The following is a 19,251-nucleotide window of genomic DNA, read 5'->3' as shown; positions in this document are numbered from 1 at the left end:
TATAACTTTTGAGATGTTTCTGCTGATATTCCTTGCTTCTTAAGACGACCAGCTGATACACTACCAATCTTGTCTATTCCATTGTCATCAGCACAAATCACGATGGCTATCAGTAACCGACTTAAGCATAATCACAATGAGGAGCAGAAACAGGCTCAAGATGATGCACCGCAGTTCGAAAGAGTGCAGTGGACGAAAGAGCCAGGCTTGAGGAAGCTCTATTTCTATTGTATCATACTTTGCGTTGCTTCTGCAACCACTGGTTACGATGGGTGAGATTGGTGTCATCACACTTTGATGATACGAGCTTAATGTGCCACCAGTTCCTATTTCAACGCTGTGCAGAACTTCAACTCTTGGTTGGAGGCTTTCGATCACCCAAATGGATCTACACTCGGGTTGCTTGGAGCCCTATATCAGATTGGTAGCTTGGCATCAATCCCTCTCGTGTAAGTCCCCTTCTTTCGCATGCGGTACAGTGCTTGTAGCTGACGCTGTTCAGTCCGGTACTAGCAGATAATTTTGGCCGCAAAATTCCCATTGCAATTGGATGTTTGATCATGATCGCAGGTGGTTTTGTACAAGGTTTTGCTACAAGCATGGGAGGTGCGTAATAATCAATACACTCCCCCCCTTCTTAAAAAAAAACCTCCCTTTGATGTTGACAATGGCAGCTTTCATGGGTGGTCGAGTTATGCTCGGATTTGGAAATAGCCTGGCACAAATCTGTTCGCCCATGCTCTTAACCGAGCTAGCCCACCCGCAGCATCGTGGAAGACTAACTGCTGTGTACAATTGTCTCTGGAATGTGGGCGCTTTCAGTCAGTATACGTTGAATATGTATCTGAAAGACTATACTGACTGGCTGCAGTTTGCGCTTGGCTATCCTTTGGTACTAATTACCTCGACAATCAATGGTCATGGCGGATCCCCGCCATTCTTCAGGCTCTGCCATCTTTTATCCAAATCGCATTTATCTACTGGATTCCAGAGTCTCCTCGTTATCTCATCGCAAAGGACAGACCAGAAGAAGCCTTGACTATCCTTGGCAGGTACCATGCCAACGGAAATATCCACGACCCGACCGTCCAATTCGAATACCGAGAAATTAGGGAGACTATCAAAATCGAAATGGAAGCCAAAGCAAACAGCAGTTACCTCGACTTCTTCCGCACGAAAGGAAACCGATATCGGTTCATTATCCTGATTTCCTGTAAGCAATTTCGGAATCATCACCTATCTGGCCCCCTTCTAGCATATCTCTGGATCGCGTCTGTTGCCCATCAGAGCCGTGCGGGCACTTTTTAGACGTTTCACAACACTCCTAAAGATCCCAAAACTAGCTAAAATTGATAATTACTGACGCTGAACACTGTAGTGGGCATCTTTTCTCAATGGTCCGGCAATGCAATAATTTCGAACTATGCCAGTAGCTTATACGATGCAGCTGGTGTTCACGACTCCAATTCAAGACTCGGCGTAAGACTCAGGGTTCCCATTTCGTCGAGGCATTCATGCTAACCATTACAAGCTTCAAGGAGGTCAGACAATTCTCGCTCTTATAGTATCTGTCTCTACTGCTATGACCGTTGACCATTTTGGACGACGAGCGCTCTTCCTCACGGCCACGGGAGGCATGTTCGTCGTGTTCATCTTCTGGACACTGTGCAGCGGTCTTTACAGCGAATATGCCTTACCTGGCTCGAACTACGCCATGCTGGTCTTCGTCTGGCTGTTTCAATTTGCCTACGCCATTGCTTGGTCGGGCCTGCTCGTCGCCTATGCCATTGAGATCCTCCCTTATAAGCTACGTGCCAAAGGACTGATGATCCTCAACATCAGCATCCAGGCTGCTTTAACTCTAAACTCGTACGCTAACCCTGTTGCATTTGCCGCGTTCGGAGAGAAAGGGTACTGGAAGCTGTATCTCATTTATACATGTTGGATCTTTTTAGAGTTGTGTTTCGTATACTTTATGTATGTGGAGACTAGAGGCCCAACTCTCGAAGAACTCGCGAAAGTCATCGATGGCAATGATGCCCAGGTGGCTCATCTTAACCTCGAACAAATTGAGAAGGAGGCTGAGATTGTGGCTACACATGAACATGCAAATGAGCGAAATGTTTAGAGAAAAGGATCGGGGTTGGTTCACTCTACTCATTAACAAAGATCGGGCTGCTCTCAATCTAAATCGAGGATGCGTGGGGGAGAGGTATGTAAATTGGGTATTTGGTTGCATCTAAGACCAAATCCGGAATGAACAGAGCAATTACTTATGTTGAATTGATCCGAAACGGACAGTTAGAATACATGGACCGCACCGGTCGGGGGAGGAAAATCGGATCTCCAAAGCTTTGTCCTCGGGTTGGTTGTGCCCTGTCTCTGCCGATTCACAACATATTCTTATTGGACCAAATGGCCTGTCACGTAACTGAAACCTGTAGCCGGATAAGGATGCTTGTATGTTAATGTTTCTATCTTGACGACGTTTCCTTCCTTCGTTCAGGCTCGGACAATAACATAGGTTTCAGACGTAGAATGAAGCTGAGGTACAGCTTTAAATCAAGTCGCCATGGCTTTTTTTTTTTTTTTTTTTATACAGCTGAAGCTTCTAGAGCCTTTAATTGTGCCGTCCACTTTCTTGTCGTATTATCCTGATACTCAAGAATTTACTATAAATTCACTAAAATTCAATATTAGCTTGAGCATCATGGCTTCACCATCAAGTTAGCTAGTAGGTCAAACTTTTTTAGAATCTCTCTTACTCCGACTTGGTTTATCGAGAGAGCTCACACCGTACTCGTTTTCAGTCGTTATACTTCTATCCTAGATAGACCGATGACAATGCTTCCCACCATAATTTACACTCTCGTGCTCTTCGATGGTTTTCTAGTATACTTGCTATCCTTTATTAAGGAATATCTGCCCACTTTGCTGGGCTCCCGTCTTATATAGCACACTTACCATTCGGACTCCTCTCATAGCGAATCTCACGTGGAGTGGGAACATCGCCGAGGAGGGCACCTCTGTCATGCTGACTGGTGGCTCATTTGAGGATACCAACCACCAGACCGCGGCCAAAGCCAGCGGATTTACCTGGAACTCGACATGGTTTGCCCTTTCTCAAGTTCCCAACAGTCCTACCGATTCCGGAATCAGATTGTAAGTTACCTAGTCTGAAAAAAAAAAAAAAATTGGTGAGAAGGCGTTCATTTGCCAACGAAATATGCAAGCCCGACCTCTCGAATGCCGTGTTACAAGTGATCATGGTTTAGTATTGTGTTTTACAATCGATGGTGGCGGTCGTTATCTAAAGCTAAGCCAGGTAACTGCTATTTGGCAGGCAGTGTAGCCGAGCGAGCTGCTCACACAGTTCATATCTACTATTGCAAGGACAGTAGTGAGGATATCTGGGTGCCTACGCAATTGTAAATCAATAGCAAATGTAAGCAGATGGACGAGGCAGGCTTTGGGTCAAACGGACAAATATTTAATGCAAACCACTGGAATGTCTTCGTTGCAGCGACTCCAACTACGGAGCACAGAGGTGGCAGCTGGCACTCTGGGCCGGCAAAGTGTCAACTGACTGTGCCGACATTACCGAATGAAATCATCATTGACATTTCTATACGCGAAAACAGATTTACCTACTACAGTCAGTGCAAAAGTAAAAGTTTTAAACCACATGACAATATTCTAAGAAACCGGGACGTGTACTCAATCGTACTCGAAATCCTGAGTCAATTGGTTGACCCATCACAAGATGAGATTATCTGGACTACAGAAAGAAGTGTTGTCCTTGTACAGGCACTGTCTTCGCGAAACCCGCAAGAAACCACAGGTACAATTAAGTCCTCGGTTCTGCTAATATAGCAACTGCTAACAATTGCAGGAAACCCGACCGCATTTTGAGACTTTCGCAAGGTAAAATTTCACTAGTCATCGCAAAACATGGCCGTAATACTGAATGACCTAAAGATCTGAGTTCGAGAAGAGCATCAAGATTGACAAGAGGGATTTCGCAGCAATTGAATTCTTACTCCGGAAAGGACGCCGTCAGTTGGAGCTATACTCCTCCCCTGGCATCAGAGACATCCACTAGACGACTAGCAATGGTGTAGATGACATTATTTTCAATACATCGCGTCCACCTAGACTATGGCTGCACCTGCTCACCCGGGGTTTTGGAAGGAGGAACAAATGTTGGAAAGGGGCTAGATGGCATGCCTGCGACTTCTAATTTCTAGAAGGCACGCCTTTGCCATGGGATTATGAGGAATGTCCGATGACGACAGCTCCCTGGGATGGCTTAGTATTCCATAGGACCGAGGAAGTTTTCCGAAGGAATCCCGCCACAATTATCGGCCGCGACGAATAGAACTTTGAAGCATCTATTTTCTACTGGCTTTTTGGAACTGATTTCTTGGAGTAGACGAGATGCCTCAACTAAATTTACCTTAGAAAGGAAGTCAGCACCGTCAACCAAAGATCAACACTACAGCTTTCGTTAAACCAAATCAGAACTTATCACACAACGCTGCGAATGATGCGCCGCGGATTCCGCCATCTGAGTCTTTTCGAAGCTTGGGTCAGAGACAAAAGCGGATCAGTCGATCAAATCATGGTATCCGTGTCAGTCGACGTATCCCCGTCCCAGATACACGAACGGCGAAGGCGACGAAGGGCGACGACTTGCGATACTCCTTGATGCACGTTTCTGAACAGCCTATAGGGTTACGAAAGAGAAGTAGTACCGATCATAGAGAGAGACCCCACGGTGAATATGCCCATTTACATGCAGTGGATGGGCCATCGATCCCGCCCGAATGGGTTTCTGAATCAGTATCGCGACCCAATAACCAAACCAACAACGATAGAATTACGGCAACTATGGACGGTCGTCGCGGCCGGCGAAACTCTAAGAAGCGGTTTGGTGTAGCAGACCCTGCTGTTTGGGAGGCCATTCACAGGACAATGGCTCAGCAGAATCGCCTGTCATCAATTGTGCCACAGGACTCATCACCCGGTAGGCCAGGTGTTATTCGTCGGCCATCTGTACCTTCCCGATCAAGCAGTCGTCGCAAGGCTTTGAATCACTTCGCTAGAGAGCTGGAGAAGTACGCGCAAGTTGCCAATGCTGCCGAGAAGCTACCTGTCATAACCCCTAGAGAATCAGATGAGAAGACATCTTTGCACACTGTCAAACCACTCGTGCCTTACACTCGAGAGTTCAAGGCTGCAGGGCTTGCTGTCACATCTAAGCAGCAAAGGCAATGGTCGCCAGAGACAAATGAGCAGCGCCCAATTCGTAAGTATCCTATATCGGACCGCCCTTACGACCAGCAGCCTTATGAGAGGAATCTAGATGGACAATACGATAGTTCCACAAATGCATCGAGCTCGAGTTCTGGGAGTTTCATTGAGTTCAGTCCACCACCCGTATCTGCTGTCTCAATGGAACCACCCGCCAAGAAAGCGTCGCCTCCGCCTTTACCGACAAAAAGAATAATCCCAAATGTTCGAAGGCGGCTCCCTTAGTTGAGGAGAAAGCAACACACGACTGAGGAACCAACAAAGCCAAGGTCACGAATCGGAACTATGGTCGAAACACGAAAAGGAGAGTGGAAACTCGCAGATAAGGTGACTCGTGCTTCTCATAAAACCTACGAGGCAACTGCTAGCCAGCAAGCCAAGCAGACCACAATCGATAAACCCATTCATCAGAATCCTCGCCCTGTTATATCGCCTCAAACTTCGGCTAAACCGCGACCGAATGGCATACGTCCTCACATAGCAGAGTACGTGAATCATGTCCCTACTAAATCGGCGAAACACACACATAGTAGCGAAGTAAATCCCGAACCTCAGTTCCGACCCGAGCGAGAATTAGCATGGGGATCACTTCCTCGTCCTGCGTCCAACAAAAGACCGGATGACTTGGATTTGAAACCACATCACCATCCATTTTTCCAACATCATCACCATTCCCCCTTTCATCGCCTTCACCATGTCCATGGCGCTCCTGTGACCTGGATTGACAGGAAACCTGAGAAGTCTCCAAGTCGACATCCTTGGAGAGCTGAACCACAACAACATCGTCAGATGCAGAAACCGCGGTCTCCCGCACCCCAGCTTCCATATACCTGGCAGTATGCTGTCAGCAATGCATCATCGTTGGAACGCGCTTTAAACGCCGTGCAGCAGCGAGTGGAAAAGATGGACTCTCAAGCAATTTACCCATCCAAGCCAGTGAATATCTCGAAAGACACAAAGCGAGCCAAGCAATCCACCAGCCAGAACATTACTCACAAACACCACCAGCATCATCCATTACTGGCGGAAGCATCATGCATGGATTATCACAGTCCTGGATATTCACAAGTTTTACCGGAACCTACTCTGACTCGTAAACACGTGAACACCGGTACTGCATTTAGAAAAGAGCTGCCTGAGCCAAAACCCCGGTCGCCCTTGATGCCGAAGGTGAACAAAACCTTCGCGAAGGAGGAGGACGAAGTCATTGAGCCATTACTTAGCCGGCAGCCACCTCTGGCGGCGAAGGAAAATGAGGCGCAAGTAACGCGGCGCCTCGATGAGAGACCAAATAAATTTCCTAATGAGCCAAAGATCCAACAATCTCCGGTTCTGAAAGAGAATGAAAGGAACCCGAGCAGGAAAGACTTGGCAAGTCAGTATCAACAGCGGTCACCTCGTCGCACGAACCAGGCGGCGACACTTGTGAAAGGTCCTCGGGATGTTAAGGCAGCCCTCGAAGATTTAGACGATTTCTTTGATACGGATGATGCTATGATTGAAGATCGAGCAGTGCTTCAAGGGCTACAGGTTGCCGTTAAAGCTGCCGCCGATGATTTGTATGATGCGCTAATACGCAAGAAAACGGGTCTAAGGATTCGACGGTTCTTGGCCGACCTTAGATCTATCGGTGCACTCGATGCTGAGTTGGCAGCAGACCATCGTACGCAACAATGACGAGCCGAGAAAGGAGAGGGAAGAAGAAGAAGAAGAAGAAGAAGAAGAAGAAGAAGAAGGAGGCGGAGGAGGAGGAGGAGGACAAGAGACAGATAAGCAGGAGTAGTTGGCAAAATTGCGTGCTGAGGGTCCGGTAGGGCGCAGGAAGGTTGCTTGGCTCGCAAAGGGAAGATAACAACCGAGTAGAGATTACGATTGAATAGAACTGCTAGATTCCCAGGTTAGCTGTCGGCACAAGGCTTAGAGACAGTGCGGCAGCGTGACTTGTGAGAGACTGCTTGGCCAAAGTCGATTGCTCCCAGTCGTATGACAGCAGTGCTCAGCTGGTGGGGCGCCGGCGGAGTACGGAGTCCTTGTTAGCAGAGCATGCGGGGTCTGGAGTCAAACCCGGGCGTATGTGTATCAAGTCCAGGCGTTAGTGCTGCTTACGAATCGAATCCTATGAGCTCGAACTTCAGCTGAATGCCTGAAACCTCTCCCCTTAGCCAAGTGATTGTTACACCACTTGCAATTGCGCAGCTCGCGATACCCTCATGTAAACCTCCAAATACCAGCGAATATTCCGCCCTAACCCCATTCGCGAATACAAGCCGAGAATGTCGCCCCCGGAGCAAAGTGGAGGGGCACCGAAGCATCGTGCTTGCGATGAATGCCGTGAGTCTTGGTGGGTCCTTATTCGGAGTGCCACTCCGAGCTGACGCGATTGCCTCACCTAGGCGCCCGGAAGCTGGCCTGCTCAAAGGAGCCAGATGGATGCGCTCGCTGCAAACGTGAGAGCCAAGTATGTCACTACTCTGCTCAGAAACCCATGGGCCGTCCACGTAAACGGCCCCGGGACGAAGCCGACAATACGAAGACGGCCGAGTCAGCGACCAAAACGCCGATGCTCAACCTCCCGCCTGACACCGAGGATCCAGGTCTCGCCTTCCTGAATTTTCTCACTCAAGGAGAAATCAACCTGGACCCGACTATACCTACGGATATACTAAGCGCACACGAACAAGACAAGGCAGATTGGGCGTTTGGGTATACAGGGAACGACTTCGCACAGCTGAACTTTGACGCGAATATCGAGCATGTACCTTCGTTCTCCGCATCAAACATCGACCCAGCATTATTCACAGCTGCGACCACACCTGCGGAAGGCCCGGCGCCAGCTTTATCATCCGGTCAGTCGAGCTCACCCTCGAGTAGTGGAAGCTCACCAAACTCGTTACCGTCAGCAAACTGTAATTGTATAGCGGGCTTGTATCTATCGCTTGACTCGATGCAGAAACTGTCAAACGATATCACAGACGCTGTTAGGCAGGCCCGTCTCGCGGCAAAGACTGCTTATCAAGTAGTCAATTGCGGGTCATGTTCGATGCCTCTGGCTGTCGATCAACTAAGACCGGACCAATTGAATCCACAGGCGATGCACAATTTCCAGCTTCTAATGCTTCTATCAACCCTGATACCCAGTATCGCACATGCTTACGAGCGTATACTTCACTTGGTCAACCAGGAAACTGCAAAGGCACAAGCCGAACGCCGTGAAATCCCCTTTACTCTCGAGAACTATGGCGGAATGTGGGGAGGTCTTGTGAGTGAGTGCGGTGGGACTGCTGGTCTTGAACACAGAATGATGGAGCCTGCAATGTGGCGGCTGACCGTGCGAGCACTTCTGCGTGTTGACGTGTATGGGATCAGTAATTGCGAAATAGCGGGCGACACCGGACCTGATCCGTTCCACCTGGGACTCAGGGATATTGTGAACCAGATGGAGAACCGATCGAAAGCCAGACACGCCGTGATCGATCCTTTGATCTTGGCGGGAACTTATGAGGACCCTCGCTGTGCCCTCAAACTCCATAAGACTGGTGAAACGCCGACGTGCATGAAAATAATCGAGATTGCGAAGAAGTCTATTGACAACCTGATTATTGCGTGAAGGACTGGCATGTCGGGACACATCGTTGAGGCCGCAAAATCGCCGCCGTCGCTTCTACATCAGACATTTATTTTCTCGAGCGTTGCTACGACCTCCTCCATCAGTTGGCCAGCTTCCTCGCTCGTTATGTCGTCTTTGGCCGTCAAACAGCGCTCAACGACATCTCTGTATAGTCGGCCCGCCTTAGCGCCTATCCGTGGAAGGAGTTGCGGCAGGATGATTTTATCTCGCCAGCGTTCAGCAGAATAATGCGGTCTGTAGTACGTTTGCAGTATCTTCCAATCTCCTATTTCCAGCAAGACTAAACCCAAACTATAGATGTCATAGCTTTTGCAATAAGGCTTCCGCGACAACCCACTCAATGATTTTGGATGACGATGAAGGTCTAGTATGGACGGATTTTTCGAGGCCACGGACATTTCCGTGTCTAAATCTGGTCGAGATGCATCGAACCCCACTAGAAAAGGTTCGGATATGTCGGGGACCAACGCCGCCGTTGCGGTGGTTCTCGTTGCCGAGGCTGAAAAGGGGGAGGGAAAGAACAGTATATTATTTGAGCACAAGGATTTGTGCAGCCAGTCCAGTGAGTGTAACGATAATAGTGCCACGGAAAGTGTGTATGCCAGCTTTATTCTTTCGTTCAGGTCGGGTGTTTTGAACTCGTTGGTAGATATCAATTTGTGTAGAGTTGAATACGATGGCTCAGGAGCTCTGTATACGAGCCCATACCGATTCATGGCTGTATCGTCCGTGTAGCCTAGGCAGTCTATCGCGTGTAGGTCGGGATGACGGTCTACAGCAGAATGCATCATCCTTGCCAGGTCATCGAGCCGCCGCACTGCGACATTTGGAATTAGTAATTAAGGTTACTTCTTCATAATGGGTCGATGTGCCTTCGGCAGTATTGTGAGAAAACCAATTAGAACGTTGATGCCTTTAATGGGCAGTATACACTCCATGGACATGTTGATAAGGTCAGAAATCGATCCTAAAATTGACTTACTGTGAACTACACGCCCTTCAATGTCCTCCTTATCATAACCCACCCATTCTATCAACACATTTCCGGAAGGGTCATGAAATGCCTCGCTTCTCTTCGTGTCCTTATCGGCGACGGCAAGCGCGTGCCGTTGAACCTTCAGTGCGTATGTTGGCTTGAACTTTTTCTGTGGGATGTTGTCGAGGTTAATCCTCAGTTTCTTCAGGCTTGCAGAGGCGTTCAGCTTCGGATACACCTCGTCTGAGGCGTGCTCAAGCACGCTCAATTCTTCGACATCCTTGGCTGATTGGAGCATTTCGAAAACCCACGTCCTCTGCACGCCAGCAATGCGCGATGCAGGAAACAACTGCTCTAGACCATCGTTGAAATCTAAGAAATTAGTCACACTTGAAAGTCAACATGCAACCAGCGCGCTCACATTTGAGATCTTTTAATAAAGAATCAAACTTATCCTTGTCTGGAATTCCACCTTAGCCTTACTCCTTTTGAAGTCAATATTGAGGAACAAGGCGACTCACCCGCCACAACCCATCTTGCCCGGATCGACATGCTCCTCATCTTGTCCCCGACGTTTTTTACATCGTCAGTTGATTTTCTGGGACAGGTTTCGGGCTTCCCAGTCCCTAGCACTAACCCGTCATTCTTCTTCCCAGTTTCACCGTTCTCTACCAACCCGTATCTATCTTTCAGCTTCTGCACATCCGTGATGGTCGTCTGGAGATTTGTCAATATTTCTACCGCAATGTTCCGCATCAGGCCTCCTCCGCCGCTGTCCACTTGGCTCAGATGCTTCTCAAGCCTTCCTTCCGCGACACCCCACTGCCGTCCCCACACGATCAACCGCGTCTCTTCGATCCGGATTTTGCATACCACCTTCTGGCTGTCGCTGTCGAAAGACCTGGCCGTGCTGAAGAACGAATATGCCTTAACGCAACCATCGAAAATCTGCCCCAGTACGCCAACAACGGCTAGGGCTGTGCCGACAGCTTCAGCCATGATGTTTCTAGTAGTCGGTAGGACAAGTTTTATAAATTGGCCGCCCGAAGAGGTCAACCGTCGTATTACAGGCGGCCTAACATGAGAATCAGTATGTTTCAGATGTACCACAGACCTTATACATAAGCAGGGGGTGCAAATCTTGCAACCGGCAATGCAATACCAGGTCAAAATGGTAATTGTCTATGTGGGGCACCTCGTAGGGAGGATTGTTCAGCTGCTCACAGTTGCCAGTACTATAGGCAGGGGTCACGCTGGCCAGGAATTGTTTGTAAATTGAGATGGACTTGGTGAACAACATTGCACACATCAGGTCTTGACATCGAGATGCAGATGGAATTATTCCTGCTTCAAGTTTAATATGATCTGCACTGACCTGTAGGCGCTTATTACGCCTAACTATACCCTTTCTCCCAATAAAGAAGATAGATGGTCACATTGCCAGCAATGTTGTCGAGCGTAAAGATTTGGTATTGAGTTAATTGTGCGTGGCCATCTGCTGCTACTGGTAATTTTTGCTATTTTAGGACATCAGATGTCGGCGTCGGCTGTTTTCAGCGTGCAAGAACAACTTTGGTAGTCGTACATAGTGGCTGAGACCTGCATGTCACACACTAGCTCCTGCGTTTCCTCTCTGAGTTTCCTGCTATGTACACCGCAATTTCTCTTTGGTTGGTGGCTCACCACAATATCATCATTCATAGCAAAGTAAGATGATCGGGGCTGCACCGATGACTTTGGCAGGCATAGCATCGCTGTCCACAGCGGTTCTTGCATCCTTCAATATTAGTGCGTTGACCTCACGCAATGGATATTCCACCATCCAATGCTGGCAGCTATCGTCCTTGCCCGTGGCCGCCAGGTCCGCTCTCAACTACGATGTTGGAAATACGACGAAGGCGATCTGGTCCATCATTGAGCCCCGGACCATCGTGGGAGAGGCATGGGCAACCACTGTGCAGTAAGCGCCTCGTCCGAATCCCTGCCAGAGCAATTGGCTTACGTTACTTACATCCATAATCAAGGCTCACCATTGTCCTGAACGGACTGATTCATGTCTCTACCCTTGCGGCACAAGAGCTCAACAATCTGAGTGCCGTCTCAGCAGACACCAACGGATATGGCTCGCCACCACCGCGGGTTGAAGCATATTTTCAACCAGGAACACTATCATCTTCGGTCCTTATCGCGGCTGACTTGAATACCACGAGTTATATTTCGGGCCATTGGACTGAGTTCCCAAGTAATGGGCCGACGGTTCTGGTGCAGACACCGTTCAAGGACAATCAAGTGCCCAAGCACACAGTCCTTTATGATGGGCCATGTATCTAAGTTCATGTGTATGGGTTTGGCTGCTGTGCGCTGCGGTATCAGCGGAACATAAGCTTTTTATCTATTTCTACCGTTCTGACATGGATTCGCCGTAATCTCAGTCTAATCCCGTGATGGCTACCGAAAATGACGAGGCACTCATGTAAAGAGGCCCGGGTCTAGATTTAGTAAAAGCCGGGAACTTGCTGCTATACACGTCCGAGCCCTCCTGCATTATTAATTCTAGGTGTAACTGCAGTGCACATATCGCAGGTTCATGTGTTGTGCAGTTGGGTAAGAGCCTAGAAACCGCTCATCTTCTTGGAGTTGCAAGTTCAAGCCGTGTTGAGGAAAGACAAGAAAGAAATAAAAAGGAGAAGAAAATGGTTCATTGTGCTCAATGTCTTCTTCGTACCTCTTCAACCTTGTAAGTCGAGGCAGCGACCCAAACTTCTCGCAGCAGGTTGACTACACTTGCGCTTTCCAAGCTGGTAGTACACTGTCTTGCCCTGATGCTCGCTAGATGCATTCAACCGTGCGGACTCTCAGTCGCGATGGCTGTAGTAGCTTGTCTGACAGATATGTATCGAGAGTATTCAGATCCGTAAAGGCAAGACTGTGCAGGCCGGTGTAGCTGGCGGCTTCTAGATATATACGGCGACAGCTAAGCACAAGAGACAGCTCAGGTTCTTCGAGTGTGGCAATGTTGTCTGAGTTGCACAGAGCTTTGCGGCATAAAAAGGATCTTCGGGTCCTTGGGTTCCACTCTTTTTCGACATGTTGCGGAATGCTGCTGAGGAGATGATATATGTCCAAACGCAATTCTGGTGGCAGCTTAGAGAACAGAGGTGACTGTTGCGGTACGTCTGGTTGGCCGATGAAGTCAGTTCCACGTTTGTCTACCATTTCGGAGGCTTGAATATAATAGCTCTAAGGAAAGTAATGCAAAATTCGAATCAATCGTGAAAACGTCGTCAGTTTATGCGCAATGAGCACGAGTCGAGCTAATCATATCTCTTCGAGAAGAATGAGGAGAGCAGGAGTGGCTATTTGTTGTTACCCTCGGAAATCGGTATGACTTCAAACCAACGACCTTTTGGTATTGTGGCACCAAGATAGCCAAAGAATCCCCAGCATGAGCCGCATTTACTTTGATTCGCCGGTTCTTTTGTTCATGGAAAAGCGGAGTTGAAAACAGAGGCTTTTAGCTGCGATGCTACAGAATGATCCGAGGAATATTAGAGGGTTTGAGAAGAAAAGAAAATAATTAAAAATGGGAAATAGGGTGGCTTCATCAAGCCTGCAATAATATCTATTATCAACGATGAAACCATGGGTTGTTCCCCTTTACGCCGCAGTGTCAGGTGAGATCTGCCTTCCACAACCAGCGCCCCAGAGCAAAGCAAACTTACGAAGACGAATACTGTATGCTCAATGCTATGAAAATCGAGGACTCCAATGGTATTGTACCAGTGGCGGTGTAAGATTACAGTTAAACAACACCAATAAATGTGTTGGGCGTTGGTTGCATATAGGGGGAAGTGACAAAAGAGCCTTGCAATTACCAACGGTGCTGACTATGCCGTTTCGAAACGCAAAAGCGCAACTACGAAAACCCTAATCAACCAGTTGTGGCGGTGGAGATATTCCAGAGCACTGGAGTACCCCTTGCGTCGAAATCCTCCCATGGGCGGACTTTGGGCTGAGCGAATCAAAGTGTCGGGGGTACCTGACAGACACCTTGATATGCCCGGCATTCAGGGTTTTGTCTTGGACAGGCATCGAGCTCGATAGCCGTGTCCGCAGTTTTTGGATCTACATCAGACCAACTGACGGTATACCTCCAAGTCAGTCACATGCTATGTAGGTAACCTTTACAATGTCTCTTGAGTAGGAAGACATGGGCAATTATCTCTACTTTCACTCGCTCCCTTGGAAAATGGAGCAAGCAAGAGGAAAGTATACATAATAGCACTTTGTGGGTAATGTTTCTGAACTACAGGCGTCATCGACTATACCGAGTAATTAAGAACAGGACTCAACCGTCGTTTCGCTCCTTTGAATTGAGTTTATAGTTGTGTTAAGATTGTTTTCTGTAGCTGCAAAGAGCTGCGTATCCAAATTGATAGGGACTCACTGGACAACGACTACTAACATGATCGAATAGCGTTTTGAAACAAGGCAAACGATATAGCCGCGCTTATGGTTAGACCAAGAGGTATCGCTTGGAACTGTCTAATTCATTGGTCCGACCATTCCAAAAAGCTCCCCGGCTTGGGTGACAAAGGTGCTCAAGACCTCTGGAAGCTTGTTAGTGTAACTTCATCTTCACAAAAACGGGGCGGCCGATCTGGTCATTGCCTGTAGCTGTTGGCACCTACTCAGAACTTCCTCGTCATCAATTCATCGATCCGTCGATTGTCGTCAGCTGCTTGTAAAGAATTGCAAAGACCATGATCGCACCGACATCAAACGGCGTTGGAAATCTTACTTCTTTGACGTGAGACAATGTAGAGCAACGTCGATGTTCGACATAAAATGACCGAGGTCTTGGAATCCAGCTGGGAACACGGATTCCATGGCTAGTGCTGCTTAGGAAATACGACAGGTACATGCGTGCGACACAAAATGACTTATAGAATAATGCTTTTATTCGAGTTGAGGAAGAAATTCTCATAATCCCTTGAATATAATCTTTTTACACCAAGCTGATGCAGGGGCCCGGCTGCGCCGGTTCAGCCCATCCGCTAACTGCACGTCCTTTGCGCCGAATAATGCATGTCCAGCGGACTGTCTTGGACCATGTGCAAGTCCGTACTCTTTCTGTGTCGGTATATATGATGACAGATGGATTTCTTCTGTCTAGTAGACCTTCTTCTTCTCGTCGATGCTGAACTGGCCCGGTCCGCTGTTGACAAGGAGCAGAAGACCTCCGACGATTGACAAGATCTGGAAAAAATCGTATTTGGCGAAGTCCTTGTGGGGGTGGTGCTCGTGAAGCTATAAAAAGTCAGCAACCGAGGTGACGAGAAAACACAAATCCGTAGTCTACTCACAGTCCAAAAGTTGTTTACGAGGACGTTGAAAACACTCAGAATCAAGACCAGGAGAGTGGCGCTGAACTTGGCCTTGAATCCCACAACGACCATGACGCAAGCAACCAGACCAACGATAGAGGTAATGATTCTCCACAGGGACCACTCGCCGCTCCAAACAAAGCCAATGAACAGGAAGATAAGGAGAACACGCCCAGCAAGCTGAAAGTACATCTTACGGTCCTTCTCGTCGATCGAGGGCAGACCAGCGAATGCCTTTGTCTTTCGGACCCAGGAATCAGACAGGACCATCAGAAGTCCGCCAATAACGGACAAATTCCTCAGGAAGAAGTTCAGGTCAAAAATCAGGCCGTAGCCGAGAGCTTGAATCACAACAACACCCATGAGTCCAGCAACAGCATAGTCGGAATAGCGGCGGGTAATGACGAGTACGGAACCAGAGATCATGGCAATAACGTTGACGAGCAGGAAGATGTGGTTGAGACCGGTAGGAACTGTCGCCCTCATTAGTCTTCCGTGTCCAAACTCGTGATTTCGGCGCTAGCACTTACAATGCCTGTAGTCGTGTAGATACAGAAGCTGGTCACTCCATTGTGTGAGGATTCTCAACGCATCCTCGATGAAAGTGACGACAATCAAAAACCGACCGAGGGCTGGCAGGTATCTGCAGATGAATTATATCAGCGTTCCGCTCCAAGTGTATAGGCCGCTCGAGGAACCCAAGCGTGCTTTCAAGGGGGGAGTTTCTTTTGTTTTCGTGGTGTTTTTAACTCGGCGACGTACGGTTTGATGGGTTCGCTGTATGTGTCCAAGAAATCCTCAATCTTGGAGGTTTGCTCTCGGATTTGGTCGAGCGGGCTGGGATCATCGCCCGCAGCAGCTGATGAGCTGCCAAACTGAGGCTGGCTACCAAGGTGGTAGTTGGCCGTTCCACGAATCTGTGCCATTGCTTTTGGTGTTGCGTCGTGTGTTGTCTGCAGACAGAGCAGCTAGCTCGCGCGCCGTGTCGAGGAGATGAATGGGGTTGGTGGAAAGAAGCTCCTCAGCTTGTGTAGAGTAATGATGCAGCAGTGAAAATGTCGAGCAACGAATACAGAGAGAGGACGGGGGAGAGCCAGTGAAAGGAGACAATTAGCTGTCGAGGTTATAAGCGCAGTTTATGGTGTCTCCGAAAGATTCACTGATGGCACTGGTAAGCTGCTAGAAACCGTGTCCTCAATTGGCGCAGTGTCCGAATTAGTGGAATCAAGACAGCGCCACTCAGACGGCAAGTATGCGGAGTTTATGTCCATCTATTTCCTACACTCAAGCATCTGGAATCACGCTTCATCACACTGCCTGTCTTCTTCTTTGTCCTGACAAACCCCCCAACCAGGCTCGAGCAAATGTGCAATCTTTCCCAGATCATTTCGTAGCATACAGGTGACTCTGGACAAGGACGACCTATGTCAACGTAATTTGGGACACTGCAACCAGTGCATCGATTTCTGTGTCTAGCCTGTTGCTGGGACTTCGAAGCATGAGCCAGAATCCCCAGCCCGTGAGGGTCAAAGTTCCAGGCGCGCTATTGGCTGCCGGGGCAGGTGCTCGAGGACCCCCCAAACGTGTTTCAATTGTTGCACTAGCTAGAGCGAGACTTTGCCCCGTCGTAAGACTTGGTCACCTAGGGAGGTTTTTCCTTAACAACTTCATGGCATAAGTTACCCCATGCTGACCTTTGCTGCGAAGGTAGATGGGCTGGCTTTTGGCATCTCTGTTAAACAAGAGCACCAAGCCGGACAAGCTCTGGCCAAGCTGGGAAGGACAAACGCCTCGACAGCCCCGCTCCCAGCACTCCCAGTGCTCCCAATGCTCCACAACTCAATTAAGCTCGGAAACTACGGGTACGCGCTACCTACTACCTAGCCTAGTCCGTACTGTAGACTCTCCAAAAATAGAAGGCACTGCCAACGGTTCTAGCCTGAAGCATAACCATCACGAGGTTATCGCAGGATGAGACCCTGAAGGCCCTTCGACTCTTTCCTGATCCTCCAAAACAAACACAACAAAGTGACGTCGAACCGTTTCTGATCTTAAAAAAGATCTTCTCAAGCCAAGGTTCGCCAGTCGCCTGTTCCTGTCATGATAGGTTCACAAAGCCAATATACTTTTGGTGTTGTCATACACATACACCGATTAGTTATGCGTTCCGTCGGACCTTGTGCTACGGATGCCAAGTATTGCTGATGCTGATAGGTCATGATGACATAGACTTGAGGCCTTGCGAGGTGTCCAACCTCAATTGTACCCCATTGCCATGAAGCCGTGGTTCCAAGTCCTTCTCCATTTCACGGACCTTCATATCAGTGACGTCGTTATGAGGATTCGTTCCATGTACCAACGCATGCTCACTCACTTGCATCTCGATTGACTGCGCTTTTAACAACTCTACGTGCTTGAGTATTTGCTAGTAATCAGTAGTACATCATAGCACAACGCACGCTGTATTTGAGTCTGACAGACTTCAGTGCTCCAAAGCGTTCCTGTCAAAAGAACGACACGGCTTTGCGAATTACCATACTACTATAACCAATCACTCAAAGGCGCTCAAGGGAAGCTCAAAACTGCCCCGCGTCGGCTGATCTGCGCTTTTCAAGCATGACAGCAATATCAATCTGCCATACCACTAACATACTGGTAGGAGTCCGTGAGAATACAGTCCAGTACAAGCATGACCTCGACGTGATCTGGAACTAGCCTAGGGAGTTCAATAGCTTGCTTGGTTCTGTGAGCCGCGTCGAAGACGCATAGAATCGCCGCGTAACCACGCACGTTCTTGACCGCGGAATCGAACGAGCAACCTGCCTCCAATGCTGTCATATTTGTCTACCAATTTATGATTCTGGCTTTGATATTATACATATTTTACAAGGCTCACTCGACACCAATGTGCCCTCGAGGTCGATTCGAAATGCCAGTCAAGCACCCCGTGGTCTCTGGCCTTATTGCTGAGGCCTTCCTATCAACCTTTACATTGTTCATCGTTCTCGAGACTATTGGGATGTATGTCTTCCTCTTGCATAATGATTCCCACCGCTACCCGAACCCCACGAAAATCCAGGAAACTCGGCTTAATGCACTCCAATACGTGGCAACCTGGGCTATCAGCATGCTTGCAATCATGTTTCATGCTCAAGTCAGACGGAAGACGTGGGCGCGCGCACTCAACTCCTGGCCTGCCCTTCGTCACCCTACTCGCTGCTTTGTAGGGGTGGCATTAGCGACGGCTTGGATCGCCGTCTTCGCACAAGCGAGCTATGTTACTCTGTATTGGACACCATCCAAGGACGTGAGATTACTGGGCATCGGCGATCTGAGGATTACAATTTGGCTTGCCGCGAACTTTATCGTTTGGCTTGTAGCCTGTGTTACATTTGTCATGAGGGCTTTCGATGAGGAGCTGGAACGGGGAACGCAGACGGTGCTCAGAGACGCCAGGAGGGCTCGGCGTCGACAACAATATGCAGAGCTTGAGAAAATCAGGAGCTATGGCACCATGATATGATATTGGATGTGGTAGGTATCGCACTGGCAACGAACAATAAGCGGTCTCGTGTGGAAGGTGTCTCCCCGCTGCAACACGACGCCATGCTTCGGCTAGCGAGCCGTCTGAAACCACTGTTGTCGTCCCGGATTTCCATTCCTCTTTATGGTGGTTTTCATGCTAGTATGTACTATGACGAAAGGTTCAAGCTTTTCTAACAGCTCTGGTCGAATATGGTTCACTAGATCTTCTGCTTGTCGAGGAAATTATATCCACTAGTGGTATGAAGCATACAGTATGAGATTCCACACTTATCTTTATGCCAATTTGGTGTCACTGCGATGCTTTCCTCAAGCGTATTTTAATTATAGGACCACTTTTGCAGAACCCTTTAGTCAGATGCCAGGAGCCTTCAGGTAGACATAATATCGGTGCTGAAAACTGG

The 19,251-nt window shown here is 48.5% G+C and overlaps 9 protein-coding genes across 9 annotated transcripts; 7 read left to right on the top strand and 2 right to left on the bottom strand.

Annotated features, from left to right (window-relative positions):
- Positions 1–102: 102 nt before the first annotated feature.
- Positions 103–2,128, top strand: BKA67DRAFT_589854 (general substrate transporter; the record flags this gene model as incomplete). Its single annotated transcript, XM_046104515.1, has 7 exons — positions 103–272; positions 324–449; positions 503–606; positions 675–821; positions 872–1,213; positions 1,379–1,479; positions 1,532–2,128. The coding sequence occupies 7 exons, from the start codon at positions 103–105 to the stop codon at positions 2,126–2,128; spliced, it is 1,587 nt and encodes a 528-aa protein (XP_045964481.1).
- A 1,635-nt stretch (positions 2,129–3,763) lies between these two features.
- BKA67DRAFT_508957 (uncharacterized protein) lies at positions 3,764–4,102 on the top strand (the record flags this gene model as incomplete). The annotated part of the gene is made up of 2 exons (XM_046097199.1): positions 3,764–3,858; positions 3,979–4,102. The coding sequence occupies 2 exons, from the start codon at positions 3,764–3,766 to the stop codon at positions 4,100–4,102; spliced, it is 219 nt and encodes a 72-aa protein (XP_045964480.1).
- Positions 4,103–4,290: 188 nt separating this feature from the next.
- Positions 4,291–5,678, top strand: BKA67DRAFT_48708 (uncharacterized protein). Its single transcript, XM_046096928.1, has one exon. It carries the CDS (start codon positions 4,708–4,710, stop codon positions 5,536–5,538), a length of 831 nt encoding a protein of 276 aa, XP_045964479.1. The 5' UTR covers positions 4,291–4,707; the 3' UTR covers positions 5,539–5,678.
- Positions 5,254–7,288, top strand: BKA67DRAFT_48658 (uncharacterized protein). The gene is made up of 2 exons (XM_046096923.1): positions 5,254–5,308; positions 5,366–7,288. The coding sequence occupies exon 2, from the start codon at positions 5,599–5,601 to the stop codon at positions 6,988–6,990; it is 1,392 nt and encodes a 463-aa protein (XP_045964478.1). The 5' UTR covers positions 5,254–5,308; positions 5,366–5,598; the 3' UTR covers positions 6,991–7,288.
- On the top strand, positions 7,289–9,015 carry BKA67DRAFT_48659 (uncharacterized protein). The gene is made up of 3 exons (XM_046096924.1): positions 7,289–7,644; positions 7,707–8,159; positions 8,214–9,015. Exons 1-3 carry the CDS (start codon positions 7,587–7,589, stop codon positions 8,918–8,920), a joined length of 1,218 nt encoding a protein of 405 aa, XP_045964477.1. The 5' UTR covers positions 7,289–7,586; the 3' UTR covers positions 8,921–9,015.
- Positions 8,980–11,100, bottom strand: BKA67DRAFT_686757 (prion-inhibition and propagation-domain-containing protein; the record flags this gene model as incomplete). The annotated part of the gene is made up of 4 exons (XM_046109032.1): positions 10,439–11,100; positions 10,339–10,377; positions 9,924–10,289; positions 8,980–9,758 (listed from the first exon to the last, which is right to left on the bottom strand). The coding sequence occupies exons 1-4, from the start codon at positions 10,914–10,916 to the stop codon at positions 8,980–8,982; spliced, it is 1,662 nt and encodes a 553-aa protein (XP_045964476.1). The 5' UTR covers positions 10,917–11,100.
- A 547-nt stretch (positions 11,101–11,647) lies between these two features.
- BKA67DRAFT_530446 (uncharacterized protein) lies at positions 11,648–12,248 on the top strand (the record flags this gene model as incomplete). The annotated part of the gene is made up of 2 exons (XM_046099239.1): positions 11,648–11,877; positions 11,942–12,248. The coding sequence occupies 2 exons, from the start codon at positions 11,648–11,650 to the stop codon at positions 12,246–12,248; spliced, it is 537 nt and encodes a 178-aa protein (XP_045964475.1).
- A 2,360-nt stretch (positions 12,249–14,608) lies between these two features.
- On the bottom strand, positions 14,609–16,508 carry BKA67DRAFT_547686 (SURF4 family-domain-containing protein). The gene is made up of 4 exons (XM_046101468.1): positions 16,067–16,508; positions 15,835–15,947; positions 15,284–15,777; positions 14,609–15,227 (listed from the first exon to the last, which is right to left on the bottom strand). The coding sequence occupies exons 1-4, from the start codon at positions 16,228–16,230 to the stop codon at positions 15,090–15,092; spliced, it is 909 nt and encodes a 302-aa protein (XP_045964474.1). The 5' UTR covers positions 16,231–16,508; the 3' UTR covers positions 14,609–15,089.
- Positions 16,509–17,921: 1,413 nt separating this feature from the next.
- Positions 17,922–18,976, top strand: BKA67DRAFT_48564 (uncharacterized protein). Its single transcript, XM_046096921.1, has one exon. The coding sequence runs from the start codon at positions 18,159–18,161 to the stop codon at positions 18,825–18,827; it is 669 nt and encodes a 222-aa protein (XP_045964473.1). The 5' UTR covers positions 17,922–18,158; the 3' UTR covers positions 18,828–18,976.
- The last annotated feature ends 275 nt before the right edge of the window (positions 18,977–19,251 follow it).

The sequence above is a fragment of the Truncatella angustata genome (genome assembly GCF_020726525.1).
Source record: "Truncatella angustata strain MPI-SDFR-AT-0073 chromosome Unknown BKA67scaffold_1, whole genome shotgun sequence".
In the NCBI taxonomy this organism is placed as follows: domain Eukaryota; kingdom Fungi; phylum Ascomycota; class Sordariomycetes; order Amphisphaeriales; family Sporocadaceae; genus Truncatella; species Truncatella angustata.
This window is presented reverse-complemented; position numbering and strand designations above follow the sequence as displayed.

Coding starts and splice junctions, on each gene's coding strand:
- BKA67DRAFT_48708 (XM_046096928.1), top strand. CDS start 4,708: ATGCACGTTTCTGAACAGCCTATAGGGTTACGAAAGAGAAGTAGTACC.
- BKA67DRAFT_48658 (XM_046096923.1), top strand. CDS start 5,599: ATGGTCGAAACACGAAAAGGAGAGTGGAAACTCGCAGATAAGGTGACT.
- BKA67DRAFT_48659 (XM_046096924.1), top strand. CDS start 7,587: ATGTCGCCCCCGGAGCAAAGTGGAGGGGCACCGAAGCATCGTGCTTGC. Junction 7,645..7,706: donor TCGTGCTTGCGATGAATGCC/GTGAGTCTTGGT, acceptor TGCCTCACCTAG/GCGCCCGGAAGCTGGCCTGC. Junction 8,160..8,213: donor GGCGCCAGCTTTATCATCCG/GTCAGTCGAGCT, acceptor CGTTACCGTCAG/CAAACTGTAATTGTATAGCG.
- BKA67DRAFT_547686 (XM_046101468.1), bottom strand. CDS start 16,230: ATGGCACAGATTCGTGGAACGGCCAACTACCACCTTGGTAGCCAGCCT. Junction 15,948..16,066: donor TACAGCGAACCCATCAAACC/GTACGTCGCCGA, acceptor ATTCATCTGCAG/ATACCTGCCAGCCCTCGGTC. Junction 15,228..15,283: donor TCGTAAACAACTTTTGGACT/GTGAGTAGACTA, acceptor GACTTTTTATAG/CTTCACGAGCACCACCCCCA.
- BKA67DRAFT_48564 (XM_046096921.1), top strand. CDS start 18,159: ATGATTCTGGCTTTGATATTATACATATTTTACAAGGCTCACTCGACA.